Here is a 23731-nt window from a genome sequence, read left to right on the forward strand (position 1 = left end):
TAGTTTAGCATAAAATTTATTTGGTTCCATTCTTTCGCCTCATCTTCAACATTAGCAACACGACTTTCGGCCTCTCAGCTTATTTAAAATATTGATGTATATATATTTTGTATATATTGAATTCATTTAGCTTAAGTGTATGAGTTATTTAAATAATTGAAACGGTAGTTAGTTTGTGGTGTCTTTCTTGCGATAGAGTTAACTACGAGTACTTGCCCTTAAAACTGGAACTGGTCTCATTAAGTTGTGATTGCATCGAAAAACTGTCGTCTTTCTTTGGTTAACATTTCACTTTTCTTCCCGCTTACTCGCTATGCATTATGATATAGTTGTAACATAATTAAAGCATTCAATTATCATCTTATTCGAGAGTCCACACTCCGCATTCTCCACCTCACTTTGACTCCGACTGAGATTCCGTAGGTTCGCTGAAGCCACAGAACCTCCACTTGGCCTGATCGGTCTTAAAGAGATTTGTGTACTTTCCGAGTATATTGGCAAGATCATCATGGTTACTGGGGGCAGCATTGTTGCACAGCATTCCGCTTAAGTAACTGGCTATGTTGGCAATATCAACGCCATGGGGATGTAGCACTAAGAAGGCAGAGGCTAGAGCAATTATCTTGGCTTCTGCAAGGACCAGGGACTTGAAGGTGACCTAAAATAAAGACGAAAAATATTAGAGATCAGTTTGGGATATTTTTAGGACAACGATGTAATAATTATACGTTTCCTTTGACTTCTAAATGGATTTCTTAATGAATAGTTTCTTATTTATATATTTTATTTTCACAAACCTCTTCCCCGGGCGATGGCGGTGTGTGCAACGTGTTGGTTTTATTTATAGTCACCTCGCTATTTGACTTGGAACTACTTTCTATAATTGACTCCTTTGCTTTGCTTTCCGTTGACTCCTTAGCAGTCTCCTGCTTTTCATCATCCTCGATCTCGTGAATCTCCACCACACCACTTTGGTGCTCTATGATGCGCACATCATCGTCCACCTTGTCGATATCAATTATTTCCGGTTCCGTCTGCTGCTGGTTGCGGATGATCTCCGTGTCCTCCTGGCTGCACGAATCTCCGCTGCTGTAGTCAAGATTCGAGGCATTGGAAGCGTTCGAGGCACCGGTACTGTTGGCCTCCTTGTCCTTCAACTTGTCTACAGTCTCCTTAATCTTGGTCTTCAAGAGAAGTTGCTTAACGCCGGCATCCTTGAGATTGCGCTCCAGCTGCTCAATAACCTTGGTGTCCTTCTGTTCGCGCAGCTTTGTCTGCAGCAGCTGAGTTTGCATGTTGCGGATGGTTTCCTGGAGCACCTTTATTTGTTTCTCACGTTGGACATAATCACTGCGCTCCAGAGTCATCTCATGTCGTATGGCCTCCAGCTGACAGCGCAGTGAGTCGTTCTCGTCCTGAAAAAATGGTAAATTACATGGATAAGTGAATGCTTTAAAGTGTAATTATTTTATACAAATAAAATCCAATAGATTTAACCATTTTCTTACCTTTAAACCCTCACTGTCGTAGCGAATTCGCTTGGAGCTGGGTCCGCGTCTATCGTAGTCCCGCTCATCGTCGGATATTTCCATTTCATCATCGTCGGTGATCTGGACAGTTCGAAGTTCCTGCATGGCATGCGAAAAGAACTTTAATTAGTCTTTTATTTCTATCAGTTGAATGGGTTTCTTTGGTTTCAGTTCCATTGCTTACAGGATTGTAAATCTATAACCTAGCTATAAAATTTGTGTATTTAAAGAATGCATCAAATTTGTTTCCTGTCTTACGACACTGTTATGGTCCCGCTTACTTACCTCGCCACATTTTCAAAAAGTTTTAGAATTTGTTTTGATTAATTTCTCTTTTCTATTAATAATTAATTTGTATTTGTTGCACAAATTATGTTTCTCAGCAGCAATGTTTTTAGTTCTTCCTTTTGCTATTTACCACAACCAATCGATTTGACCGAGTGCCCATCAAACCCTCAACATTTCTCATCAAATTAAATTTCCAATGGAAACTCGAAGGCTTGTGGACACTTGGCAAAAGTTTACGTTTAGTTCAAAGTTTTTAAAGCTTATCGGAAATGTTATGCAAATGCTTAGTTAAAAATAGAGAGTCCATAAACAAATGATAGTTTAAAGCCAAGAAAAGATAGACTAAAGCATTACAGATCAAGAGCGAAAGCTAAGAATGTGAAAAGACCTGATAGAAAGAGACTTATAAAGGGATTATGAGGGGGAAATTGTTTAAAAAATAGTTGTTATATTTTATAAAATAAATTTAATTAAACAGTTTCCCTTTCGATAATCTTATTCGTATTTCTAACACTACATTTAAAAGTTTAATGATAGTCGATAAATAATACATTTGGGAAAGCTTGCAAATTACAACGATATTAAATGGTTTAATTCTTTTGTTAAGTGACATGGAAATTTTGATATTCGTACGTACAAACAGCTAAATGAAGTATTAATGCACAGGACAAATACGAAGAAATTAACAATTAATAAAGAGCAATTAGCAGCTATAAGCGTCAGCAATGGAATCGTACGTTATGATTATATAGGACGGGTAAATGGGTGACATGCTGACTGAAACTGATAACACAAAAACGGGTTAGTAAAATGGTTAAACATCTACGGCAACACCACAACAATAATAACAACAACAACAACATCAATAAGAACGGATACAACAACATGAAAACGAGAGATACGATATAATGAATCAAAAGTATTTGGACAGTAAATGGGCATTTGGTTTTTATACACATTTTGCAACATCTTTGAAGTTGTTCGTATTTGATTATTTGAACATTTTAGTACGTACCGTGGCTAACTTCTTCCATTGATCGATGTTTTTTCTTTGGGCTTTGGTGAAATGGTCCCAAACCTTCTTGTGACTAGCGGCATTGAACACTTTTTCAATCTGAGTGACTGAACAATAATGCAATAATATATAATAATATTAAGGGAGGACAGAGGGTATTTTTTGTTTTGTTTTTTTTTTCTGGATTATTTTTCAGTTTTGCTCTTCACCTTTTGTCAAACTAGACATTTTCTTTTGCGAATAAAATGAGTGAGAAATGAAAAATTGAATTAAACTACAGGAGAGACCCTCGCATAGCAATTATTTATGTAAAATAGTTACGGTTATTTAAGGTTGATATTATTATTATTATGTAGGAACAATCTAGAGAGAATACAACAGCGTGATTACCTATCTTTATGTTTGTCCGAGAGTCTGACAGTTTTTGGGTCTACAAAGGAAGTTGGTTCCTTTTCATGTACCAATGGATTGCTTGAATTTGCTCTCTGCCTTGCGGCTTACAAACCTTTGGGCCAAATAAGACTTGAGACTTTTGTGGTGGTGTCGAGACACAGTGGAAGTGAGTGAGAATCAGCCGCACAGTGGAACGAATCGGTGAATGGGGCGATCAACGTGGTGCATACAAAATTGGTAATTGACTTGGCTACAGAATGTAGAATGTATGACTAGGATATGACTGATTAAACAGAAATTATAATTATATTCAGGGAATCAAACTGTTCTTGAAATTAAATATTTAAGCTTTGGTATTATTATAGTAAGGTATTAAATGATTTTGCAAAAAGATATACTATAAATATAACGATAAGCATGATTTTTAGTCAGCGGTTAGTAATATAACTCATTAAATTTACATTTTAACATGGCTAGTAAATGTTTATGTTTGATTCCCTGATAATTTTAGTTGAGTATATTTAACGCTTAACATTTTAAACAGATTTAGAACCAATAAATCCCGATGATCGCCTCATCAACTGACTTTCTCGCTGTGCGGCGCCTTTGGGCTTTGTCCTTTTTTGGCTGGTCTTTACCTGATCCTGCTTGGATTCATTAGTCTTGCTCCTTCGACTTTTGGCGAGCAACTTTTAGACGGTTTTTTGTCATTTAATAATTCAATGACTAGATTTGCTAAAGAGTGTGTGTGTGTTGGGCGGGAATGGTGTGTTTGAGTGTGGGTGTGTAGTACGCTGGTAGATTGTTCAGATATACAGACGCTAAGAGGCTAACCCGGGCGCAACGAAAAACGGAAAAATAGGATTTCAAAGTGGGAGCGGCGCCTAAATTCCCGTCTAGACTAGAGCTAAGAAAGCTGATCTCTGAGCCACGAAGGCCGGCACACTTACATTGCGTGGACATGGTGCCCATTTGGTTGCGATAGCTGTCCCTGGCCTTCTTCAGATCCTCCTCCAGTTGCAGCTTGTCGGCATGGAGTCTTCTTACGTGGGCGTGAGTGCTCTGGATCATCGAGTAGAAGACATTGGCATTCCGCTTGGTGCAATCTCCCCGCTCCAACCAGGCGGTGATCGTCTGGATGGCCTTCACGAAGGTCTCGTTGGTGCGCAAATGCTCCGCCACGGCCGTCGCCTCGTGGTCCGTATAGTGCGGTATTGGTGGCGGCGACTGCGACCGCATCCTGTCCATCGACATGCGCTCCCTGTGGCGTTGCTCCCTTTGATGCTGCCGCTGCCGACACTCGTAGTCATATTGATCATCCCGCGCCTGCGCATAGTCCACATGCAGGCGCCCAAAGTTGGGTGGCTCATTTAGGGCCGAAATACGCAGCCGATAGCCGGATAGGTAGATGGCCCGGTCTATTGCCCCCTCCTGGCGGTAGCGAATGTGGCAGAAGTTCTTCTTGGACATGCGCAAAGTGGTGATTTCTCCGCACGATTCGAAAATCTCACGGATCACCTCCTCGGTGATGTTCTCGGGAAGTCCACCGACAAAGACTGTCCGACAGCCCGGCGGTCGCTCCCTAATTGTGGGTGGTGGAGCGTTCGGATTGGGCGGAAACAGGATGCAGTTCTTGGTCTTGATCACCTCTTTCAGGCCAGCTGGTGTAACGCCATCTGGAAAAGGGTTTTATTATTTCTCTGGGTTTTAAATTAGAGCGCTGCTTGAATCATTAAATTTTTGTTATGTTATGCCATGAAATTTCTGATTTGTTTAATTAAATTCTATGTGAAATAAATTGACTGTTTTTGTAATTAATTTCGAATTGAATAAATAAATGAATAATTTTTATGAATTTTTTGAATATGCCAGATTGTTTTGTGCTTTCTTTTGAGAACAGAAAGTGGAAAATTTTTAAGAAATCAATGTTAACTGCTTAGTAAATAAAATAATCACAAAATTATGGCCATTTCTTCTTCAAAAGAAATTGTCGTTTGAATTATTTCGGAATTCATGCCATTCATTCATTCAATTCTATCCCATACGATTTTCAGGGGTAACCTTACTTTAAATTTAACAAACGGACGAGAAAACGGCCCTAAAAATTCTAATTAATTCTTTTATATAAAACAAAAAATTGAAAATAATTCATTGCAGTGCTCTAGTTTTAATGCCTTACCCGCACTGAGTGTGCCCTCCAGTCCTGCTCCCGCCTCCGTGGTCATTCCCGCTGCAGCTGCCGCTGCATAGTGCATCTGTTGCATCTGCTGCATGGCCGCTGCCATCATGGCCGTGGGATCCATTAGCATCTGGGCATTGGCGGTGTTGCCTCCTGTAGATGCTGGTGTGGATCCCGAGCCTCCTGTTGAAGGAGCATTTCCAGGAGCACCTGGAGCTCCACCCGGAAAGTACAGATAACCCGGAGGCGCGTGCATCAGCCCGTTCAGGTAAAGCTGCGCCGAATCCGGCAGAGAGATCGTAGAGGATGTGGCCTGCAGCTTGGGCTCCTTGTGGGCCGTCGTGGAGCTGACATCCGTGGAGTGTTCGTTCTCGTTTTCCAGATCCATCGGCGCACTGCCCTGCGTTTGCTGCTGCTGGGGTTTAACCATCTTGTTCGGGTTTTGTTTGGGCGGCGACGAGGGATTTCCCACGACCGAGGTCGTCGAGGCAGCCGTGGAAATGGCCGCCGCCAGTTGGTTGAGGAAATTCGGGTGATTTGGCAAACTGACGCCATTCGGCATGGTCCCAAAGAGCGGTACTGCAAAATAGATAGATTTATAGATAAAGTTTCGAAAATGGGGAAATCCCAGAACGAAGCCGGCTAGCAAAACAAAAGAGCCAATCAGCTGGGGGCACCCAAATTTTCGATAGACCCAGAAAACTGGGGGTGGCAGGGCTCCAAAATGGCGTAAGTCCCCCGCTGATAAAAGTTGAATGGAACCAAAATACAGCGATTCCCGATCTTCGCAGGGCCTCTCCTCTCTTCCTTTCATTTTGCTGCACTTTTTGAGAGCTTTTTTAACTCACTATCTTATCACTTACGCATATTAACGCCCCAATAATTGTACGACAGGTAGTGGTAAGGTAAAAAAAATAGAGATGAGCGCCTGCTCGAACTGGTCACCCTGCGATATCGATATCGATAGCATATCGATTGAATATAGCATATCCCCCTTTGGCGTTGCCACACTTTTCCCTATGAATCATCAGCTGTCATTTGAGAAAAACAAAACGTAGTTCGGTGAAATTCTTGCAAATTTCCGTTAAAATAGTCGGAAAAACCACTTGATATGTCGGTTAATACGGCCCACGCCAACAATGGCGTGCTTATCCATGCGGGAGAGTAGTAAGTAACCGGAAAAGTCCTTAACTTACCACCGAAAATTGTGGAACATCCTGACGTCATGAATGTAAACACTGACGTGTGGATGCTTATTTATAGGAAATAAGATAAGAACCCGGCTAATGTTCTATATTTTCCTCCGCCTATAGCATCCTGCTGCACAGCGACAGCGTTTCCATGGAGTTTTCCGGTCAGGATAACCCCATTTTCAAGGGATCCAAGGGGGGCAGGATTTACCTTACCTCCCATCGAATGATCTTCAATAGCAAGAAGTCCTCGGATGCGATGCAGTCCTTCAGTGCTCCCTTCGTTGCCCTTTCCGATGTGGAGATCGAACAGCCTGTTTTCGGGGCCAACTACATCAAGGGAAAGGTGCGCGCCCAGCCAAATGGAAACTACGTGGGCGAGGTCAAGTTCAAGCTCCATTTCAAGGCCGGCGGCGCAATCGAGTAAGCTAATTTTGGGATTATATACCTATCCTTATGTTTTGAAAACCCTTAAAGATAGGTTTATTGGTTCTAAGTACATATGTACATATTTTAGTACACTTTTTAGGATCCGAAAACTTATGTTTCACAAGATAGAATATAATTATGATCATTAAAGATCTTTAAAAAGTTTAAAATGTATGTTAAACGTTGAGATTGATTATTATACATATTATTTTGATCTATGTATATCCTACAATGTATTATTTTTAAGGATTTATATTATTTTTTATTTAAAAAATGTACACTTGTTTTTAAAGTTAGTTAGTTATCCCCAGAAATATTAGATTGACAAGAGTAGGTACGTTTAGTTTCCAAATTTAAGGTCCTTCATTAACAATTCGTATAATGTACTATTTTTTAGGATTTATTTTTTTTTATTTTTAAAAACATTATTTTGATTTCCATTTATTTTTAAAATAAGTAAATGTTGTTAAAAATTTCAAAAGTTAAATATTTAAAGTAAACATTACTTGAAATGTCGTTGGATAAAATTATTTTCTAAGATATTTTGCGGAAATTTTGGTTTTTAAACCAAATCAGTTCCATTAATCCCGATAAATATTAGATTGTCAACAGTACGTTCTTTTAGTATACCAATTTAAAGCGTTCCTTTGCTAACTCACCGTATTACCATTTTTTTTATAGATATGGCCAGGCTCTGCTCCGCTCCGCCAAGACGGCGATGAACAACTACCATCGCGGCGGACTGGTCGGTGATGATCCGCCACCGTACCAACCGGCTGGAGCCTGGAATGAGGCACCACCGCCGGCGTATCAGCCGCCGCCCGGCTACTACGGCTGGCTGCCGCAGCACGATGCCTTCAGCGGCCCGGCGCCGAATACGGTCTTCATGAGCGACAACCCGCCGCCGTATCCGGGGATCGGTAAGTCAACTAGGCGGGCACTCCACCCAACCAACACTCGGCTTTTGTTCTGGCACTGCATCGCGAATTGGCAATCCACCGGCTTACCGGCTTACCTACGAAATTCACGCTCCGCACTCGCTTCGTTTAACCCACCGGGGCACTGCTCTCTTTCTCGTCCTAGCACCACCGGCTCAGCAGCCAGCACCACAACCACAGCCGCAGGCACCGTCGTCGAATGAACCCAATTGGTATGGTTTTTCAGCACCGCCGCCGCAGCAGCAGCAACAGCAGCAGCCGGGCTACGGACCGCAGGGATGGGCCGGTGGCTATGTCCAGCCACCGCCGTACGCCTCATGCGCTCCCAACTGTCCACCAGGACCGCCATATGCCACCCCGGCTCAGACATACAATGGACCGCAGCCCTATGGCGGTTACGGCAATGTTCCCGGCGGATTTAACACCCCGGGACTTCAGCAACCGAATGGATATCCTGGTGGCTATCCGGGTGGACCTCCGGGTCAACAGGCTGGAGGATTTCAGCAACCTAATGGCTATCCAGGTGGACCACCGCCTGCGGGTCAACAGGCAGCAGGAGCAGCCGGAGGAGCCGCTGCATCTGGAGCCAGCTTTATGGGCTTCAGCCTGCCGCCAGGAAGTAAGTATAAATCATCCTTCAAGCGGTTATTATCCTCATCATTTATCTCAGATTCCTCTCCCATATTGCACTTTATTAAATTCGTTTAATTCCCGCAGAAGAAAAAATAACAAAAGCTTAAGGAGAAGAAAATGCAAGAATTCCTTTAAACCTATCTATATAAATTCATTAAAGCCGTTGAAAAAATAGCATGAAAACCGTGGAAACAATCAAGAAACTTTAAATAGTATTTCCCATTAAAACGCATCAACTAATAAATTTTTAGCAAGATTATAGTTTAATGAAGAATTCTTAAGAATTGCATGATGTACAAACTAATCAAGACAACTGGAATTTCCTCTACCGTTTTTTGTATAGAAAATTTGCAAAAATAAATTTTTGTGTTAAATTGTAGTAAAACCATAAACATAAACATTTTTTAGGTGAACGTTCTAATTGCAATAATTTATTTAGACCAGCTTATGCATTTTTTAATTTCTCCATATACAAATTATAATTAATTATTTCACCTAATATCCAATTCTCGATTTAACACACTACTAAACAAACAGAAAATTGATTTCCAATCCTAAAAGAAAACATTTTCTTTTGACCTATTTTACAGTGTAATAAAATGCAAACTACTGTACCTCAAATAGCCATCCCGACAAGTAAGATTTATTGTTTTGATGTTACCTATGCCCAAAGCAAATACTAACAAAAGCCGAGTCTTTAAGTAGTCTAGTCTACCCCTTTGGTTTAGTGACTTTTTTAATGGTTTCTTCTTTAAATTTTTCTTTACTACCCACAAAATGCGTACCTTTAGTAGCAAGATTTGGCAGCACTCATCATTATTTCTATCCAATCCAAAGACCTATGTTTGTTGTCTTGATTCCAGCTCTAATACCATAGACACAATTTGCGAAAGGTGAATCGTAATGGTTTCAACTTAATGTAGTATAAATATAATATTCATATAAATATCACTGATGTGTGAACTATGTAATATATAATTTGCTTTATATTTCCAACAGATTCCAAAGAAGCAGAAGCTGCAGCAAGTGCGTATAACACACCCTACAACCAAGGCAGACCCAGTGGATCAGGAAACAGCGATTTACCACCTTCTTATAATGTATGTATTATATAAATTCATATTGAACAACTTGTAACTGGTATATTTTGTTATCTTTAGAACTTGCCACCCAGCTATGATGATGCATCGAAAAAAAGTCAATAATAACGACTGCATACTATATTCCCTTATTAAAGAATACGATATAACAAAGTAATTACAGCTCATTCCGTTGAGGTTATTTAAACACAAAATATTCTATAACAAAAATGATCTATTGTTGTTTTCAAACTTCTCATTGTTTATTGAACTATTGTTTTTGTTAGCTACATTTTCTTATATGCTTTAATTTCTGGTCACAAAATTAGAATTTGCTTTTTGGCTTGATGAATTTAATTTTATAAAATAATGTTATATTAACCAAAAGATTGTTACATGAGAGCTATCCGTTATTAAATATATGTCTACGTATTGTATAAAAGTAATTAATCTTCAAAAACTGATTCGGGACTTTCAAAGAAATATTGTGGCGCATCATCCGTTTGTTCATCGAATATTTCATCATTGAAATCATCGAAGGGCGCACGCTCTTTAATATTAAGAATTAAGTAGGATTCATCAACGCTATATTGCTGGAAAACAAAACAAATTTTTACGTTTTACAAGGCGTCTAGTTTCGTAATTACCTGTTCTAAAGAAACCCCATGCAGGCTGTGAAAATACATCTGTAAAGGGTTCTGTTCCCTTGGATTTCTAACAGTCTTCAAAATATCCATGCACTGGCTTATAAATTCAGTGTTTATTTGTTTAATTCTTTGTGGAAAATGGATTTCCCGTAGTTTTCGGCAGTTTTTTAAGATCTTTAGTATCTCCTTGCTTCGGAAATTTTTATTTTTAATTTCCAGGATCTCAAGATCCGTTTTTTTGGAAACCAGATTAAAGCAACCGAGATCGCTAAAGCCAACTTTTAAATTCCTTAATGATCTAATTTGCATAAGCAGTCGAGTGGGTTTCCATTTCAAAAGCTTGTTAGTTAACTTAAAGGTGGAGAGCACATGGATATCTTTGGCCAGCAGAGCGGTGATAAGGGGCGTGATAGTAAGTTTTTGAGGGCAGTTCAGAATTAATTCGGTTAAATTGAGAAGAGCCAAGCATCCGATATTACGAGCATTGTGGATGATAAAGTCGAGCGATTGAAGAGACGAAATCAAAGCTAAGCTTTTGAAATCGTATACTCCCAAAGATCTACTCTTGATGACCAGCTTCTTGAGAGTTTGTCGTTCCTTGTGGGCCAATAAAGCTAAAGGATTTCGATTGGTTAGGGTAATACCTTTGATGATTAACTCCTCTAGCAATGGCAGTCGTTCCAGGATACCAATATCCCTGGCGTTCTCTATTCCGCAATGAAGGGTCTTCAGGTTCTGGATTCCCCTGATGGCTCTGACTTCATTGGTGGACAAACGGCAGCCTTGGACGATTAGGCAACGGAAGTAGGTGATGGCCTGAATGGCCATGAATAACTTGTCCAATGAACCACTTCCATTCGATCTAATGTTCAACTCCTCCAGCATGGAGTACACACTCAGCTGCGTTAAAGACCATTCATTGGAGGTGTGCACAAGGCCACACCTCAACCGTCTCAGGGAACCGATTCTGGACACTTCTGCTAGTTCTTCGGGCACTAGATCATCGCCCAGGATCGTCAGGGTTTCGAGTTGGGAGGGCGGCTTTCGTACAGCTAGGTCGTAAAACAGATTTTCCAACGATCCCCGCGGATGTTCGCTGATGGAAAGCCATTTTAGATGGGGCAAGTTAGCCAGTAGCTCTAAGTTCGATGCTTCGTAAAAGCCAACTGTTATTTTCGAAAGGTTTTCCATCTGGGCCACAATTGGTATCTCGTTAGCCTTGACTATATCTATTTTCAAGAATTCCAATTTATTGTCAAGAGCTACGCTTTTAAGAAGGCCTTCCAGATTTCCAACGCTAGGACGTCCGCTTATCTTGAGATTTTTTATATTACCCAACTCTCCGAGCAGAAAGCACAATTCATCGTCGGTTTCCTTACTCTTAAAAGCCAGAATTAAAGAGCCTTTGGGCTTGTGGAAGGTTACGCAGCAACCTGGAAATCTCACCTGACCTTTCTTTTGGCATTGGCCTAGAAAACTTAGAAGATGTTTCGTTTTCACGCAGGCCTGGTATTCCCTTTGCTTCACTGTAATATAGGCAAATTTCAAATGGGGAAGTTCTCCCAATCGCTCGAGGCTCTCAACATCTTCAAAACTGCAAGCCAGATATTTTAGGGACTCGATTTTAGCCAGCTCTTCAGCTTCCTCGCAATCCAGCGGGCCATCGGTTAATTTCAAGTACTGCAGTAACTTTTTGGAGGCCATTTTAGAAAATAGTCCCTTTATAGAGTCCTGGGGCAAACAGGAAATGCAGAGTTCCCGTAGCTCGGTGGCATTTGCAAGCTCTTCGATGTTTCGTGGTTCCGCAAATCCACATTCTAGAACCCTCAAGGATTTAATGGAAGCAACGGCGGAGGTTTCCTCACTGGTTAAAAAGGACTCATTGTATACCACCACCTCCTGTAACTTGGTCGATTCACTAGCACCGAAACTACGAAATAGAGTCGTTAAAGAACCAATCAAATGGGTTCCTCTTATGGTGAGGTATCTTACTTCCTGCAGTTCCGAAAGCGAAGCCAGCATGCTCAAATCGATGGGATCTTGGTGCGGAAGGTAAAAATCTAATCGTGGGGGCTGCCATTCTAGACGGAACTCAAAGCCCCTCTGTTTCAACTGGATGATCATTTCTCTCTCGACATTTTTTAGGATTTTAACCACTTGGTTCGCAATATCAATATTCAACTCAGTAGATATAATCACCGTATTCGGTTTAGTCATTTTGGCCAGGAGACTAATGGATTGGAGATCTCTGAAACCGCATTTCAGTGTCTGCGATAAGTTGATCGAACTGAATTCAGCCATTACTCGATTTTCCTTTAATTCAATTCTCAGATGAGAAAAAATCTTGCCATATGCCCATGGATCCGAAATATCGTTTTCGATCATGTTTAACAAACTTACATTATTGCCACTTGGAGATTTTCGGACTATATAATCAATTTCAGTCGGTTGGTTCATTTTGGTTACGAGCCACAATTAATTTTGTTTAAATTGCAGTTTGGTCCTTGGTCTAAGTAAAATAAAAATGTATTAAAATGTTATTCGAAAATGTTCAAGTCTAGACTGAATTGAGGTATAATTCAAGGACGGTGATGCTTCTTATTTTAGATTTTTTAGATCAATCGTTATAAAAATCCAATTTAGATTTCTGCCCACATCGCATTTGGTCATGCTACAAGAAAAGAAGAAGAGTTTCATTCAGTTAGCCGACAAAACAACAACAGGCTGATTTCGGGCCTGTTGTGTAAAATCAATCATACGCCACATGCGCAGTGGCGGGCGTGGTGAGAAAAATGCCAGCACTTTGACAAGCGAAGGATGCCAAAGCAGATGTCCCTCGAAAAGCGGTTAAAATAAATCCAGTGAATAGTGAATGTGCTAAAAATAAATAGAAATTAAGGGCGCAACCAAATCAGTTGGTTAGATGGTTCTGTAAAAATGCCCAGTGGCTAATTGAAGAACAGACACTTGTGTCTGTTTCTTATCGATTTGTGTATAGGTCTGCACCCTGTATGCGAGTACCGCAGGAAAAACAACAGAGTCCTCACGCCCACTAGGTGGCCAATCTGGAAAATAATGCCAAGGTCCAGAATACCTCGGCAGTAATTAAAAAGAGATTTGCCACCGGAAATCGCGACGAAAACAAGCGAACGAGTCGAGATGGATGTGGGTGGACAGGAAACCACCTATGAGCCACTGGATGGACGTGGCTCTGGGCGTTCGAGGAGCACCCACTCCACAACTGGACCGGGTTCGAGGCATCCTGGCAGCATGGACAGTCCCGAGTTCGATACGCGTGCCCCCAAGGATCAGAGGCACTCCGTTTACCTAGCTCTCCTGGCAGCGGGCATTGGATTTGTTTTGCCCTACAATAGGTGAGCAGTATGTCAAGGATGGGTGCTTAAGTCCCGTAAAGTGTTTAGCTTCAAAATAATTTTATATAATTAATATTGGCTAGTAATTATAAAAAAGTCTTTAAGATCTGTGAAAAATATTATTTAATATTCAGAACTGCCTGGAATAACTGTTCTCAGAAAATCTTCTTAATATTTAAAAAAGTTTAAAGTTTTACTTCCTTTATTAAGTCAAAATATTTTGTAATCCTTAAAATACTGTTTTAGATTGCATTAATTTTTTGTTAGTCATGAAAATGATTAAATGATTCTCATAATATTTTTAATTGACACTGAAGCTATTTATATGGTTTATCTCACTGCCTTGGATTGAGAGTTTGTATTCCTTAAATGCTTTATCAAGGAAACAACAAAGAACGAATATATAAATATTTTTGTGATATTTCAAATGTCTCTTGCTAGTTATTCTTGTGATAATTTAATATCAGTTCTGTTTTTAATAAGTACCTAATATATATATTCTGTTTTGCAGCTTTATCATTGCGGCGGACTACTGGCAGGCTCGTTTTCCGGGTCGCCCGGTGGCCCTGGACATGTCGATGACCTACATCTTCGTGGCCTTCGCCACCGTGCTGATGAACAACATAGTGCTATCGGTGGCTCCGTTCCAGTCGCGAGTCCTCTTCGGCTACATGATATCCTTTACCACACTGATCTTCGTGGCCGTCTGCGAGGTGGCCTGGCACATGTTTGCCACCAACACCGCTTATTTGGTTAATATGTCGGCGGTGGCCCTGACCGCCATCGGATGCACCGTTCAGCAGTCGAGCTTCTACGGATTCGCCTCGATGATGCCCAAAAAATATACTCAGGCGGTAATGGCCGGCGAGAGTATCGCCGGATTCCTGGTGTCTTCCAATCGGGTCGTTACCAAGCTGCTGATCAACAACGACCGCGTGTCCACGGTCATCTTCTTTCTGACCTCCACGCTCTACATACTCTTCAGCTACCTGTTGCACGTGGCCACCATCAACTCGCCGTTTGTGCGGTTCCACGTGGAGGCCTGCTCCAAGATCGTCCTGCGGCCGGATGAGGTGAGTCTGATGATCAATGATAAATCTGTCTAAATTATAAGTTCCTAATTTAAGAGATCAAGAAACTTTAATTCTTATAATTAAAACAATTTTGATAGAATCCAATAACATTTTTTATAAATTCAAAACCAAGAAATTATAACTAAATATATCAGACGATTATAATTATTTCTGGAAATCCTTAAAAAAAACCACTCAGACATTTCTAATGTAATTCATTAAAATTAGTAATGATGAGTAAAAATATTTCAGCAAAAGTAAATGCCCTTTTTGAAATGGCTTAATATATTTTACCAAATAAAGCAAGAGAAAATCTGTATCCTTCTGATTTGTTTTTATTTTATAATCGCAGCAGGAGATAGACGGAGTTCCAAGTAGTACTCGGTATGGTGTGCTCTCGATGGATGGCACCCACACCACGACCACTGCGGTGGGACCTCCAGGCACCGGAAATACGCTGAGTTTTAGTAATCCCGTCTACGAGCTGTCCAATCCGACTGCCGGCGAGAACAGCATCGAGGCCCTAGGACAACTTCCCGAACTTCCACCCACACCACCTGCCCAGGAGCCCACCACTCCAACGACGGTGGCCTTTAAGGTAAATGATTTATTTAGCAAATAATTTTCATAAATTTTAAAGATTTTTTTAAAGAATATAATGCCAGGAATAAGAAGTTTATAACAAGTATTAAATTAGCTGATCTTATAACTAAAATATGATTTATTTATTCGTAAATAATACATCGTTTCATCACTAGTAATTAATAATTTCATATTATACTTTATTTTAACCATTCTTTAAAAAATTAACATAAATAGTTAGAAAGTACTAATTTCTAAATAATTAACAATGACATATGTGAAGAAAATCTTGCAATATTTTTATTGATATGTTTTTAATTAAGAAATATTAGCAATTATTAATTCTTAAAGTATTTAATATTCAACTTTAACTACAATTTTTCCAGGTGGAGCACGTGATCACGCCACGCCGTTGCCGACCGAGCAAGTTGGGTGACATTCGCGAGGGATTCGTGACCCGCTGGCGGGTGGCGCAGGTGATCTACCCGCACATGGTGTGCATCGCCTTGGCCTACTGCGTGACCCTCTCCCTGTACCCGGGCATCGAGGTGGAGGTGCAGTCCTGCGCCCTTCGCTCCTGGATGCCCGTGCTGCTGATGTTCTGCTTCAACACGTCCGATGTGGTGGGCAAGATCCTGGCCGCCAGTCCGTATCCGTGGTCGCGTCGCCAGCTGATCCTGCTGTCCGGCCTGAGGATCGTCCTGGTGCCGCTCCTCCTTCTCTGCTGTGCTCCTCGCCAGCGTCCCGTGATCTCCGGCGAAACGGCGCCCTTTGTCTTCACCATCGCTTTGGGCATCACCAATGGACTGGCCGGCAGCCTGCCCATGATGCTGGCCCCGGCAAAGGTGCCGGGAACCCTCAAGGAGGTCACCGGCAACATAATGACCTTGTCCTACAATGTGGGTCTGACCGTGGGATCGCTAATTGGATACGTTTTCGAGAGCATGCTGGGTCCGCAACTGGTGAATCCCTGTCCCTCGTATCCCTATGTGCCCGCCTCGATGCTGGAGCAGTTCCACGGTCACGGGCATGGACATGGCCATCTACCGCATCCGCTGCCACTGACCAGCACCAGCACGATGAGTCCACCAACCACGGGGGCCACTACGCTGGCACCACTCCTGCTCAACACCACAATGCTGGCCCTCGGCAGCTCCAGTTCCACCACCAGCACCGCCAGTCCAGCGCTGGCCACCGTGATCACCACCACGGCTGTGGCGCTCATCAGCACGGTGGCCACCGAGGGAGCCGAGGTGATCAACGCCACCATATCCTCGATCCTGTCCACAGTCACCAGTTCGGTGGGCGATATCAGCGACGAGATGACCACAGATCCTCAAACGCCAGATCAACTGCTCGATAATATCTAAGGGGGATTTTTTTGTTACGATTCAGAGAAGGACAAACCAACATTTTACACAGCCATATCTACGTTAAAATGATTACTTATACTTTTATTGCGAATGTTGGTATCTAAAGATTGTATAGATTGCTCGTAGAAATCTAGGTGTATGGGGAAATTGTGAATCAATATCAAACACAGAGAAAAAACACCAGTGGAATCTAAATTAATATTAGAATAGCCATATTATTTAAAGTAATTAAAAAAAAATACCTCAATTTCTCATAGTCTGGATCAGAGTTACAATGGAGAAAAAAGGTAGCCAGAGTTTCAAAGGTTTTTGTGTCTTCACAATAATATTTTTTTGAATAGAGAATCCCAATTTATATCAATTAGGATGAGTTCTTTCTAAACTGACGAGAATTCCCTTTTGGCTGGTCGATGAATTGCTTAATTCAAGGAGAAAGGCTTATAGAAAGGGTGTGAGGCAAACCATTTAACTCCAATATGTTAAAAAAAAACAAGTTGAATTATAAAAAGAAGCAATTGAATAGCAAACCAACTTTACAATTTAAACACTTTTTCATACTTTTTTAGAGCTTTCGTATAATGGCTAAAAATATAGATTAAAGGTCAAATTTTCCGTATACCCAAATATTTAAAGCTCAACAAGTGAACAAAGATTCCAGTTAATAGCAAGCGCAAACTTCTACTTATAGGCAATACTACTCCTGTATGTACTAAATACTATATATCTAAACCTATAATGTGTCTAGGCTATTTTTATTGCTTTAGGTTTGAATTCAGCTGTTCTAGAGTTTAATGTCTAGGACCCAAATATTAATCTCTCCGAATATACTCCAATCAAGTGCTTTGGATTTCAAATTGCAAACCTGTTAACTTAGAACATATGTATGCTTGAGTGCGAATGGGTGGCTGTTTATTTTTGTAAGAGTGAGAAATGGATAATTGCAGATGAAAAACATAATATTATATTCACAACAAGACAAGAAATCTGTGGGAAAAGTAATAAGTCAAATCTTTTTTCGTTTTATAAACTAGAAGATTGTAAGTTAGCTGAGTGTCGGGTACCATAAGTGTTGTAAGCATTGTAAGCCATCAAGTGCAAAAGCTGGTCTTAAATTAATTTGTTGCTTTTATATTTATTGATTTATGAGCAAGAGGGCAAAGAAAAACAACGGGAAAAAGTTAGGACAACCGAACCTGCAGAAACATTAAATAAATGTTAATATAGAAATACAAAAATATGAATTATTTTAATTTAAAATTGAAACCTTTTAAAAAGTTTGGATTCTGTTTTTGAACCTAAAACGTTGAATATTACGGGACATTTTCTCTGGGTGTCAACCACTTTTTAAAAGGTCCTTACACCGAATAACAGAACGAGGAAAGATCGAGAATCGTATATTTTTCAAGGATTTGGCTGCCCGGACTCGTTTAAAAATCTTGCTAAGTGGCGGCACTTGTTATAAAACAATTTTTTTCCAAAATTTAATAACGATGGTGGTCGGTAATAATTTGCATCTTTTTTAAGATATACGATAAAAAATAAAGTAATTGGGATATTTGTATTTTTATCCGTATTACGGTCTAAAAACCATTTTGTTATTTTTCCGTATGATGGCGCCACTATAACGATAAGAAGGACTTTTTGACGACTCGGGAAATAATAATTTGCATCCTTTTTACGATATACGATAAAAAAAATATAATAAGTGGGATTTTTGTATTTTCATCCTTTTTACGGTCTAAAAACCATTTTGCCATTTTCCCGTAAGATGGCGCCGCTTTAACGATAAGAAGGACATTTTGACAACTCGGGCGCCAGAACATTTTTCTTCCAGGGAAATAATAAATGGTCCTACTGTAATAGAAAAATCTAAACACTTTTCCGTTTTTATCATCAACATTTTATTTTTTCTACAGTTCATTGCTGTTATCCAATCAAGAATTTATACAATTTCCCTTTCAATGCCTTCATCGCAATCTTCAATTTGATAGTTGTTACAGAAGTTCTCTAATTCCAGGTATTTAGTATTATATCTGTCCAGCTGAAATAAAAAATGTATTTGAAATATACACAATCGAGAGTTCCCAAATAAAAATCTCACCTGGCTTAGACTTTCAAAATCACTCCATACTCCTCGCAATTTAAATGGCGGGCTCCTGGGATTGATGAGGCAGGCGGAACATTCGACAAATCGTATGTGGTTTAGGATTCTATTCACATAATCCTTTCTTAAGAAGTTATAATACCGATAAAGAGATATTGTGCGAAGATTTTTGCATTCTTTAAGAAATGATATAATAAAGTTGCTTTCGCCTTTTGCTGCGTGATGAGTTGATGTAATTTCCAGATCTTCCAAATTGTTAAATTGGATTAGCATAAAGATAAACTTTTTATCGCTAAGCCCAAGTCTTAAACTTGTCAACCAATTTATTTTCGTCACTTCTATTACTTCTAAAAATTCCAGTTCCGTATTATCCAAATACAAGCACCGAAGATTCAACAAAACCTTGAGTTCCTTGAGCAGTTCCCATAAGAAAATTCCCAAGGCATTATTTATCTGCAACTCGGTGAGACTTCTGAGATGTGTTGTAAACTCAATATCTTTCGTGTGGTAGACGACGCATTCCAGGGATTGTAAATCTTCGAAATGGGATATCAACCTGAAGTTCTGCGATGCAAATGAGAGTTTTCTTAATCCCTTTGGGTTCTGCATGGTCAACAGGTCCTCTACAACTTGGGCCTTGTAAGCAAAATAAATTCTCAGTTCCCATATCTTCGGTAGATTGGCCAAGAGTTCCATGTTTTCCGGTGTAAAATTGCCATACAATTGTGTTAGAAAATTATATTGAGCAGTTAAGGCCTCTTTATGTGGCACAGAAGACAAAGTATGAACATGAGTTTGGTGCTCCACATAAATGGATGAACTAGTGGGCAATCGACACTTTTGACAAAATTCAACCTCTAGGTTCTCTGTTTTATTGATTAAAGGCTGTTCCCAATCTTTAATTTCCGGAAAACCAAGCTGCAAGGTCTCCAAGGATCTTAAGCCAGCAAGCTCGACAACCTCTTGGGAAGTGAGTTTCGTCCTTTCAATAACAAGGCTCTTAAGTACTTGTAACTTTTTGGAGGCAAGGAGCTTAAATAACTTTTCTAAAGACCCCTGGGGGTGGACGGTGAGGATTAATACCTCCAGCTGATTCAACTTGATCAGCTTATCAATATTTTTGGAACAAAAGAACCCGCTTTTAAGGATCTTTAGACTCCGGAGCTTTACCACCTCTTCGAGTTCTTCTGGGTCAAGAAATACAGCTTCCAATTCTTCCAGAGTGTGAGTTTCCAAGGAGGTCAAACCTTTCAAAAGCTCTACTAATGAGCCCCATTTAAAATTTCCTTTTATCTCAAGTCTTTTAATATTTCTTAGGTTGGCAAGAGGAGCAAATAACTTCGCATAATTCTCAAAGCATTTCCCGAAGAAGTCCAGGATGAGAGTCACGGATTCTTGGCCATGGACTAAACGAATCTCACAGTATTCCGTTCTGATTCGATCCACTCTATTTTCCGTTTCAGTAATCGCCTCGAGCTGCTTAAGTTTTACAGCGATCATCTGCTTTATTTGCAAGAAGGAACATCGGATTGTGGTTAAGGTCGGTACGGAAGCCATAATACTAATATCTTCTTCAGAAATTTGACAATACTTATCGAGGACTATCTCCTCCACAATGCGCGTTTCTGGTGATGTGTGCATTATTTTAAGCAAAGAGCTGGTATTATATATACCTTCGCCACGAATACGCGTATATGAGAATAACTCTTTAAGCAACGCATCAAACTGTAGTGACAGACCACCGAATATATTAGCATTGCCCTCATTAGCTGCTTGACCCACTTTTATTCGATGAGTCACTCTGAAGTGACCTATTTCTTGCCCATTTTCAAATTCTGTAACATGTTTGTTGGGTCGAGCCATTAAGCGCAAGTCGGTGATACTTTCTCTTAAAGGAAAATTTTCAAATATCGTTTGATTCCGAAAACAACACTTGAGTGAAATCAAATGGAGGATGGACGCCAGTGCAAAGACCTCTTCGTTACTGACATAGGTTTCTGGTATGCATATTTTTTGGACCCTCGTCTTTTTTAAGCCTTGAAAGAGCTTCAGCAGCGATCCCTCCTGATGATCGCCAAGGAGGATTAATTCATTGAGTCTCGGCAGTTTGGCAAGGGCTTCGTACTCGGCGGCATCTACTCCTTGTTTCATCGCAATGGTAAGGTGTTCCAGTCGGTTGCAATGCGGCACTATATAGGACAATCTGCCACATACTTCGCTCAACGTGAGTCGTTGCAAGTTTGGATTTAAAGCGCACAACTGCACTAGGATATGGGCATCTATTCGGGCATCTATATGGAGGATTTCCAGATTATTGATCTGCGGCACGGGGTCAAAGGTATATGCTAGTAATATCGACACCATTAACTTACAATTTTCGATAAAGTGGTTTGTTTGCTTACCTTTTAATTTAACAGAGAGCTCACGCAGCTTATCCTTGTTTTTTAGGCATTTTATTATATCTTGGAATTTGTCAAAATGTTCGGGGTAGAACCGAGTTGGTTCATAGGTTAATTTCACTGATTCTAATTTTTCGTTTTCCTTTATCTGATGTACAAAACGACTCCAGAATAACTTATTTTCATTAATTGACAAGCTATGCATATGGGCATAAACATGTGACAAATCGATCTCTATTCCCGGAGATATACTTAAAAATGTGTTCTCGATACAAAGTTTCTTATAAAGATCTGGACTCCATTCCCTAAAAGCATTAGTAAATTTCTCGCAGCTGATTGCAAAGTTAATAAGATCGCTGTACTTTAATAGGTCGTCCTCGATATTACTGGAAGCACAGTTTTTTTTAATTTTTAGAAATATTTCGTTAATACAATAAGAGTTTAAATTTAAAATTGGTATGTGTTCTCTTAAAACCGAATATTCGTTCATCGTTTTTAGCTTGTCACAACCTATCAAAGCGAATGTTTTGACTGACTAAACGCAAAAGAAAAAGTTTTATTTTGGCGCATGGTTATCTATGTCGATAAGGTGTCGTTCAAGTGTAACAAAAAACTTACTTTTGGATACACTCCTCGCAAAAGGCATATCAATTTGTACTCACATTATATTCTTATAGATAAGCTATTTATTTTTGTGTACGAGTTAGCTCTTCATAACATTTAGCGTCTACTAAGGAATCAAATTTGATTTCCGTAAATGTTTTTTTATTAATTTGGAATCAAAAAGTTAATGATTTAAAACTACAAAAACAAAGGATATTCATATAAAAATAAATTTTTGTTAAGGTTGAGCACTTGTTAAGCCTGATAGGTGACCCAATGGTCTAGCTTATCAGCCAGTGCATACCGTAATAACAGTCCGTTATGATAACAAGGATTTGAGGTCTAATCTTCTAATCTGAAATACAGGTATTTCAAGATTGAAAATACAAAAATGGGGAGTTCCCGACTGACTAAATATAAATTCTATTTTGTGTTTAAACCCATTAATTGAATTATTTAAAAACATACCAATTATTCAGAAACTAATAAATGTTTTAAAGATTTTAGTTCTTTATTGTTATTTTATTAAAAAACATCTTTTTCTAAAGTCTTGACGTCGCTGTCAACGGCAAATTTTCGTACTTTTACTATTATTATTTTAATTTATATTTGGAGTTTTTTGAATTCCTGCCTGAATAATGGGGAATTATTGATTTTCCAGATCAGATTTGAGTTTTAAGATGGTCGCTGCTTGGACAGTTATTAGATCATCCTTCTCCTTATTTTTACAAGATTCCAGGTTAAGTCCCATCTCTAAAAAGTATGTCTGATCCTCTTTCTCCTTTATCTGAGACTTTAAAGATGTTATAAGTTCTTCTTTTTCAGTATTTACTGTATCTTTCTTTTTTATCTGAGCCCTGAGAGAAGCAATTAAATCTTTATTGGTTTCCTGTTTATCATTTTTCTGCTTTATCTGATTCCTGAGAGAAGCTATAAGATCTTTATTTTCCTTCTCTGTAGCATTTTTCGTGTTAATCTGATCTATAAGAATTTTGTTTTCATCATCTTTATTATTTTTCTGTGCCAGTTCAGTTTTAAGAGTAGCTATAAGAATTTCATTTTCTATTTCCTTTTCGTTTTTCTTAATTATCTGATCTTTTAGGGAAGTTATAAGATGTTTACTTTCGCTTTCCGTTATATTTTTCAACTTCATCTGAGCCTTCAGAGAAGCTATTAGACCTTTATTTTTTTCCTGTGATTCATTTTTTTGCTTTATCTGATTTTTAAACGAAGCTATAACACTTTCCATTTCTTTAATTTCAATGGAATATTTCTCACATGTTTGACATATATCGTTTTTCTTTTCCTTTTCCATTTCCCTTTCAGTTTTGTCCTTTATCTCAGCTCTTAGAGAAGCAATAAGTATTTTGTTTTCCTTTTCGCTTTCTTTCAGAAAATAAACCGTGGATCTCAACTTTTTATTAGGCATGGATTCTTGAAGTTCCTTTGTCAGTTTCTCAATTTCTTGATCAAGTTTTAGCTTCTCCTTTTTGGTTATAGATAACTCCTCTTCCAAGTTCCTAATTGTGTTTGTCTGAATATCAATCTTTTCTTTATAATCAGATTTGTATAGGTTGTTAGACATTTTTATAGTTTCTATAATCTCGTTTTTGTCCTTAATTTTGTCGTCATATATGGCAATTTTTTCGTTAGCAAGAACCAAATCCATTTCCGACTTCCGTAACCTAAACTCTAGTTCCAGTACTTTAGGATCCATCTTATTTTCCACCTCATTGTTGTCACGCAAATTGGCCTAAAAAATATGCGTTTTAAAAATACATATATAGGGGTAACTAAGACTTGCCTTTGAAAAATAATCATCTTCATCATCTGGTAGCTTTATATTCCGTTTAACCCATGTGTTATTCATAGTGTCAGAAAATTTCTGTATAGACTGCAGTGA

The 23731-nt window shown here is 39.4% G+C and overlaps 6 protein-coding genes across 12 annotated transcripts; 2 read left to right on the forward strand and 4 right to left on the reverse strand.

Moving 5' to 3' along the window:
- On the reverse strand, window positions 1-6349 carry LOC108057319 (ecto-NOX disulfide-thiol exchanger 2). 2 transcript variants are annotated; one of them, XM_017141522.3, is made up of 7 exons: window positions 6268-6349; window positions 5405-5983; window positions 4176-4901; window positions 2833-2939; window positions 1509-1628; window positions 798-1415; window positions 1-658 (listed from the first exon to the last, which is right to left on the reverse strand). In XM_017141522.3, exons 1-7 carry the CDS (start codon window positions 6269-6271, stop codon window positions 395-397), a joined length of 2418 nt encoding a protein of 805 aa, XP_016997011.3. In that variant the 5' UTR covers window positions 6272-6349; the 3' UTR covers window positions 1-394. The 2 variants fall into 2 exon arrangements, 1 of the variants encoding a protein (XP_016997011.3); XR_011418863.1 differs by lacking the exons at window positions 1-658; window positions 2833-2939 and having other exon boundaries at window positions 1397-1415.
- A 62-nt stretch (window positions 6350-6411) lies between these two features.
- Window positions 6412-10119, forward strand: Wbp2 (WW domain binding protein 2). 6 transcript variants are annotated; one of them, XR_001769907.3, is made up of 6 exons: window positions 6412-6571; window positions 6718-7017; window positions 7705-7943; window positions 9386-9487; window positions 9594-9694; window positions 9755-9851. XR_001769907.3 is itself a non-coding variant. In XM_017141529.3 (6 exons), the coding sequence occupies exons 1-6, from the start codon at window positions 6516-6518 to the stop codon at window positions 9797-9799; spliced, it is 1215 nt and encodes a 404-aa protein (XP_016997018.3). In that variant the 5' UTR covers window positions 6412-6515; the 3' UTR covers window positions 9800-10119. The 6 variants fall into 6 exon arrangements, 5 of the variants coding, with proteins under 5 accessions (XP_016997018.3, XP_070072058.1, XP_016997020.3 ...); XM_017141529.3 differs by lacking the exon at window positions 9386-9487 and adding an exon at window positions 8107-8580 and having other exon boundaries at window positions 9755-10119; XM_070215957.1 differs by lacking the exon at window positions 9386-9487 and adding an exon at window positions 8188-8580 and having other exon boundaries at window positions 9755-10119.
- On the reverse strand, window positions 10010-12899 carry LOC138913204 (internalin I-like). Its single transcript, XM_070215956.1, has 2 exons — window positions 10321-12899; window positions 10010-10266 (listed from the first exon to the last, which is right to left on the reverse strand). Exons 1-2 carry the CDS (start codon window positions 12775-12777, stop codon window positions 10120-10122), a joined length of 2604 nt encoding a protein of 867 aa, XP_070072057.1. The 5' UTR covers window positions 12778-12899; the 3' UTR covers window positions 10010-10119.
- Window positions 12900-13009: 110 nt separating this feature from the next.
- Ent3 (equilibrative nucleoside transporter 3) lies at window positions 13010-16978 on the forward strand. Its single transcript, XM_017141533.3, has 4 exons — window positions 13010-13694; window positions 14206-14767; window positions 15120-15365; window positions 15736-16978. The coding sequence occupies exons 1-4, from the start codon at window positions 13480-13482 to the stop codon at window positions 16717-16719; spliced, it is 2007 nt and encodes a 668-aa protein (XP_016997022.2). The 5' UTR covers window positions 13010-13479; the 3' UTR covers window positions 16720-16978.
- Window positions 16979-18664: 1686 nt separating this feature from the next.
- Window positions 18665-21715, reverse strand: LOC123003461 (uncharacterized). Its single transcript, XM_044396033.2, has 2 exons — window positions 21229-21715; window positions 18665-21171 (listed from the first exon to the last, which is right to left on the reverse strand). Exons 1-2 carry the CDS (start codon window positions 21713-21715, stop codon window positions 18665-18667), a joined length of 2994 nt encoding a protein of 997 aa, XP_044251968.2.
- A 752-nt stretch (window positions 21716-22467) lies between these two features.
- On the reverse strand, window positions 22468-23731 carry LOC108057312 (uncharacterized protein PF3D7_1120000). Its single transcript, XM_017141513.3, has 2 exons — window positions 23633-23731; window positions 22468-23581 (listed from the first exon to the last, which is right to left on the reverse strand). The coding sequence occupies exons 1-2, from the start codon at window positions 23696-23698 to the stop codon at window positions 22475-22477; spliced, it is 1173 nt and encodes a 390-aa protein (XP_016997002.2). The 5' UTR covers window positions 23699-23731; the 3' UTR covers window positions 22468-22474.

The sequence above is a fragment of the Drosophila takahashii genome, chromosome 3L (assembly GCF_030179915.1).
Source record: "Drosophila takahashii strain IR98-3 E-12201 chromosome 3L, DtakHiC1v2, whole genome shotgun sequence".
Lineage (NCBI taxonomy): Eukaryota > Metazoa > Arthropoda > Insecta > Diptera > Drosophilidae > Drosophila > Drosophila takahashii.

What these genes read in the sequence shown, in the direction of transcription:
- LOC108057312 (XM_017141513.3), bottom strand. Translation starts at nt 23,698, where the DNA reads ATGAATAACACATGGGTTAAACGGAATATAAAGCTACCAGATGATGAA. An exon ending in AAGATGATTATTTTTCAAAG is followed by an intron (nt 23,582 to 23,632) that starts GCAAGTCTTAGT and finishes CATATTTTTTAG; the next exon opens with GCCAATTTGCGTGACAACAA.
- Wbp2 (XM_017141529.3), top strand. Translation starts at nt 6,516, where the DNA reads ATGTCGGTTAATACGGCCCACGCCAACAATGGCGTGCTTATCCATGCG. An exon ending in CTTATCCATGCGGGAGAGTA is followed by an intron (nt 6,572 to 6,717) that starts GTAAGTAACCGG and finishes CTCCGCCTATAG; the next exon opens with CATCCTGCTGCACAGCGACA. An exon ending in AAGGCCGGCGGCGCAATCGA is followed by an intron (nt 7,018 to 7,704) that starts GTAAGCTAATTT and finishes TTTTTTTTATAG; the next exon opens with ATATGGCCAGGCTCTGCTCC.
- LOC138913204 (XM_070215956.1), bottom strand. Translation starts at nt 12,777, where the DNA reads ATGAACCAACCGACTGAAATTGATTATATAGTCCGAAAATCTCCAAGT. An exon ending in ATGGGGTTTCTTTAGAACAG is followed by an intron (nt 10,267 to 10,320) that starts GTAATTACGAAA and finishes TTTGTTTTCCAG; the next exon opens with CAATATAGCGTTGATGAATC.
- LOC123003461 (XM_044396033.2), bottom strand. Translation starts at nt 21,715, where the DNA reads ATGAACGAATATTCGGTTTTAAGAGAACACATACCAATTTTAAATTTA. An exon ending in GCTCTCTGTTAAATTAAAAG is followed by an intron (nt 21,172 to 21,228) that starts GTAAGCAAACAA and finishes CGATATTACTAG; the next exon opens with CATATACCTTTGACCCCGTG.
- LOC108057319 (XM_017141522.3), bottom strand. An exon ending in ACGACAGTGAGGGTTTAAAG is followed by an intron (nt 1,416 to 1,508) that starts GTAAGAAAATGG and finishes CCATTTTTTCAG; the next exon opens with GACGAGAACGACTCACTGCG. An exon ending in CGCCATCGCCCGGGGAAGAG is followed by an intron (nt 659 to 797) that starts GTTTGTGAAAAT and finishes TCTTTATTTTAG; the next exon opens with GTCACCTTCAAGTCCCTGGT.
- Ent3 (XM_017141533.3), top strand. Translation starts at nt 13,480, where the DNA reads ATGGATGTGGGTGGACAGGAAACCACCTATGAGCCACTGGATGGACGT. An exon ending in TCGTCCTGCGGCCGGATGAG is followed by an intron (nt 14,768 to 15,119) that starts GTGAGTCTGATG and finishes TTATAATCGCAG; the next exon opens with CAGGAGATAGACGGAGTTCC. An exon ending in CAACGACGGTGGCCTTTAAG is followed by an intron (nt 15,366 to 15,735) that starts GTAAATGATTTA and finishes CAATTTTTCCAG; the next exon opens with GTGGAGCACGTGATCACGCC.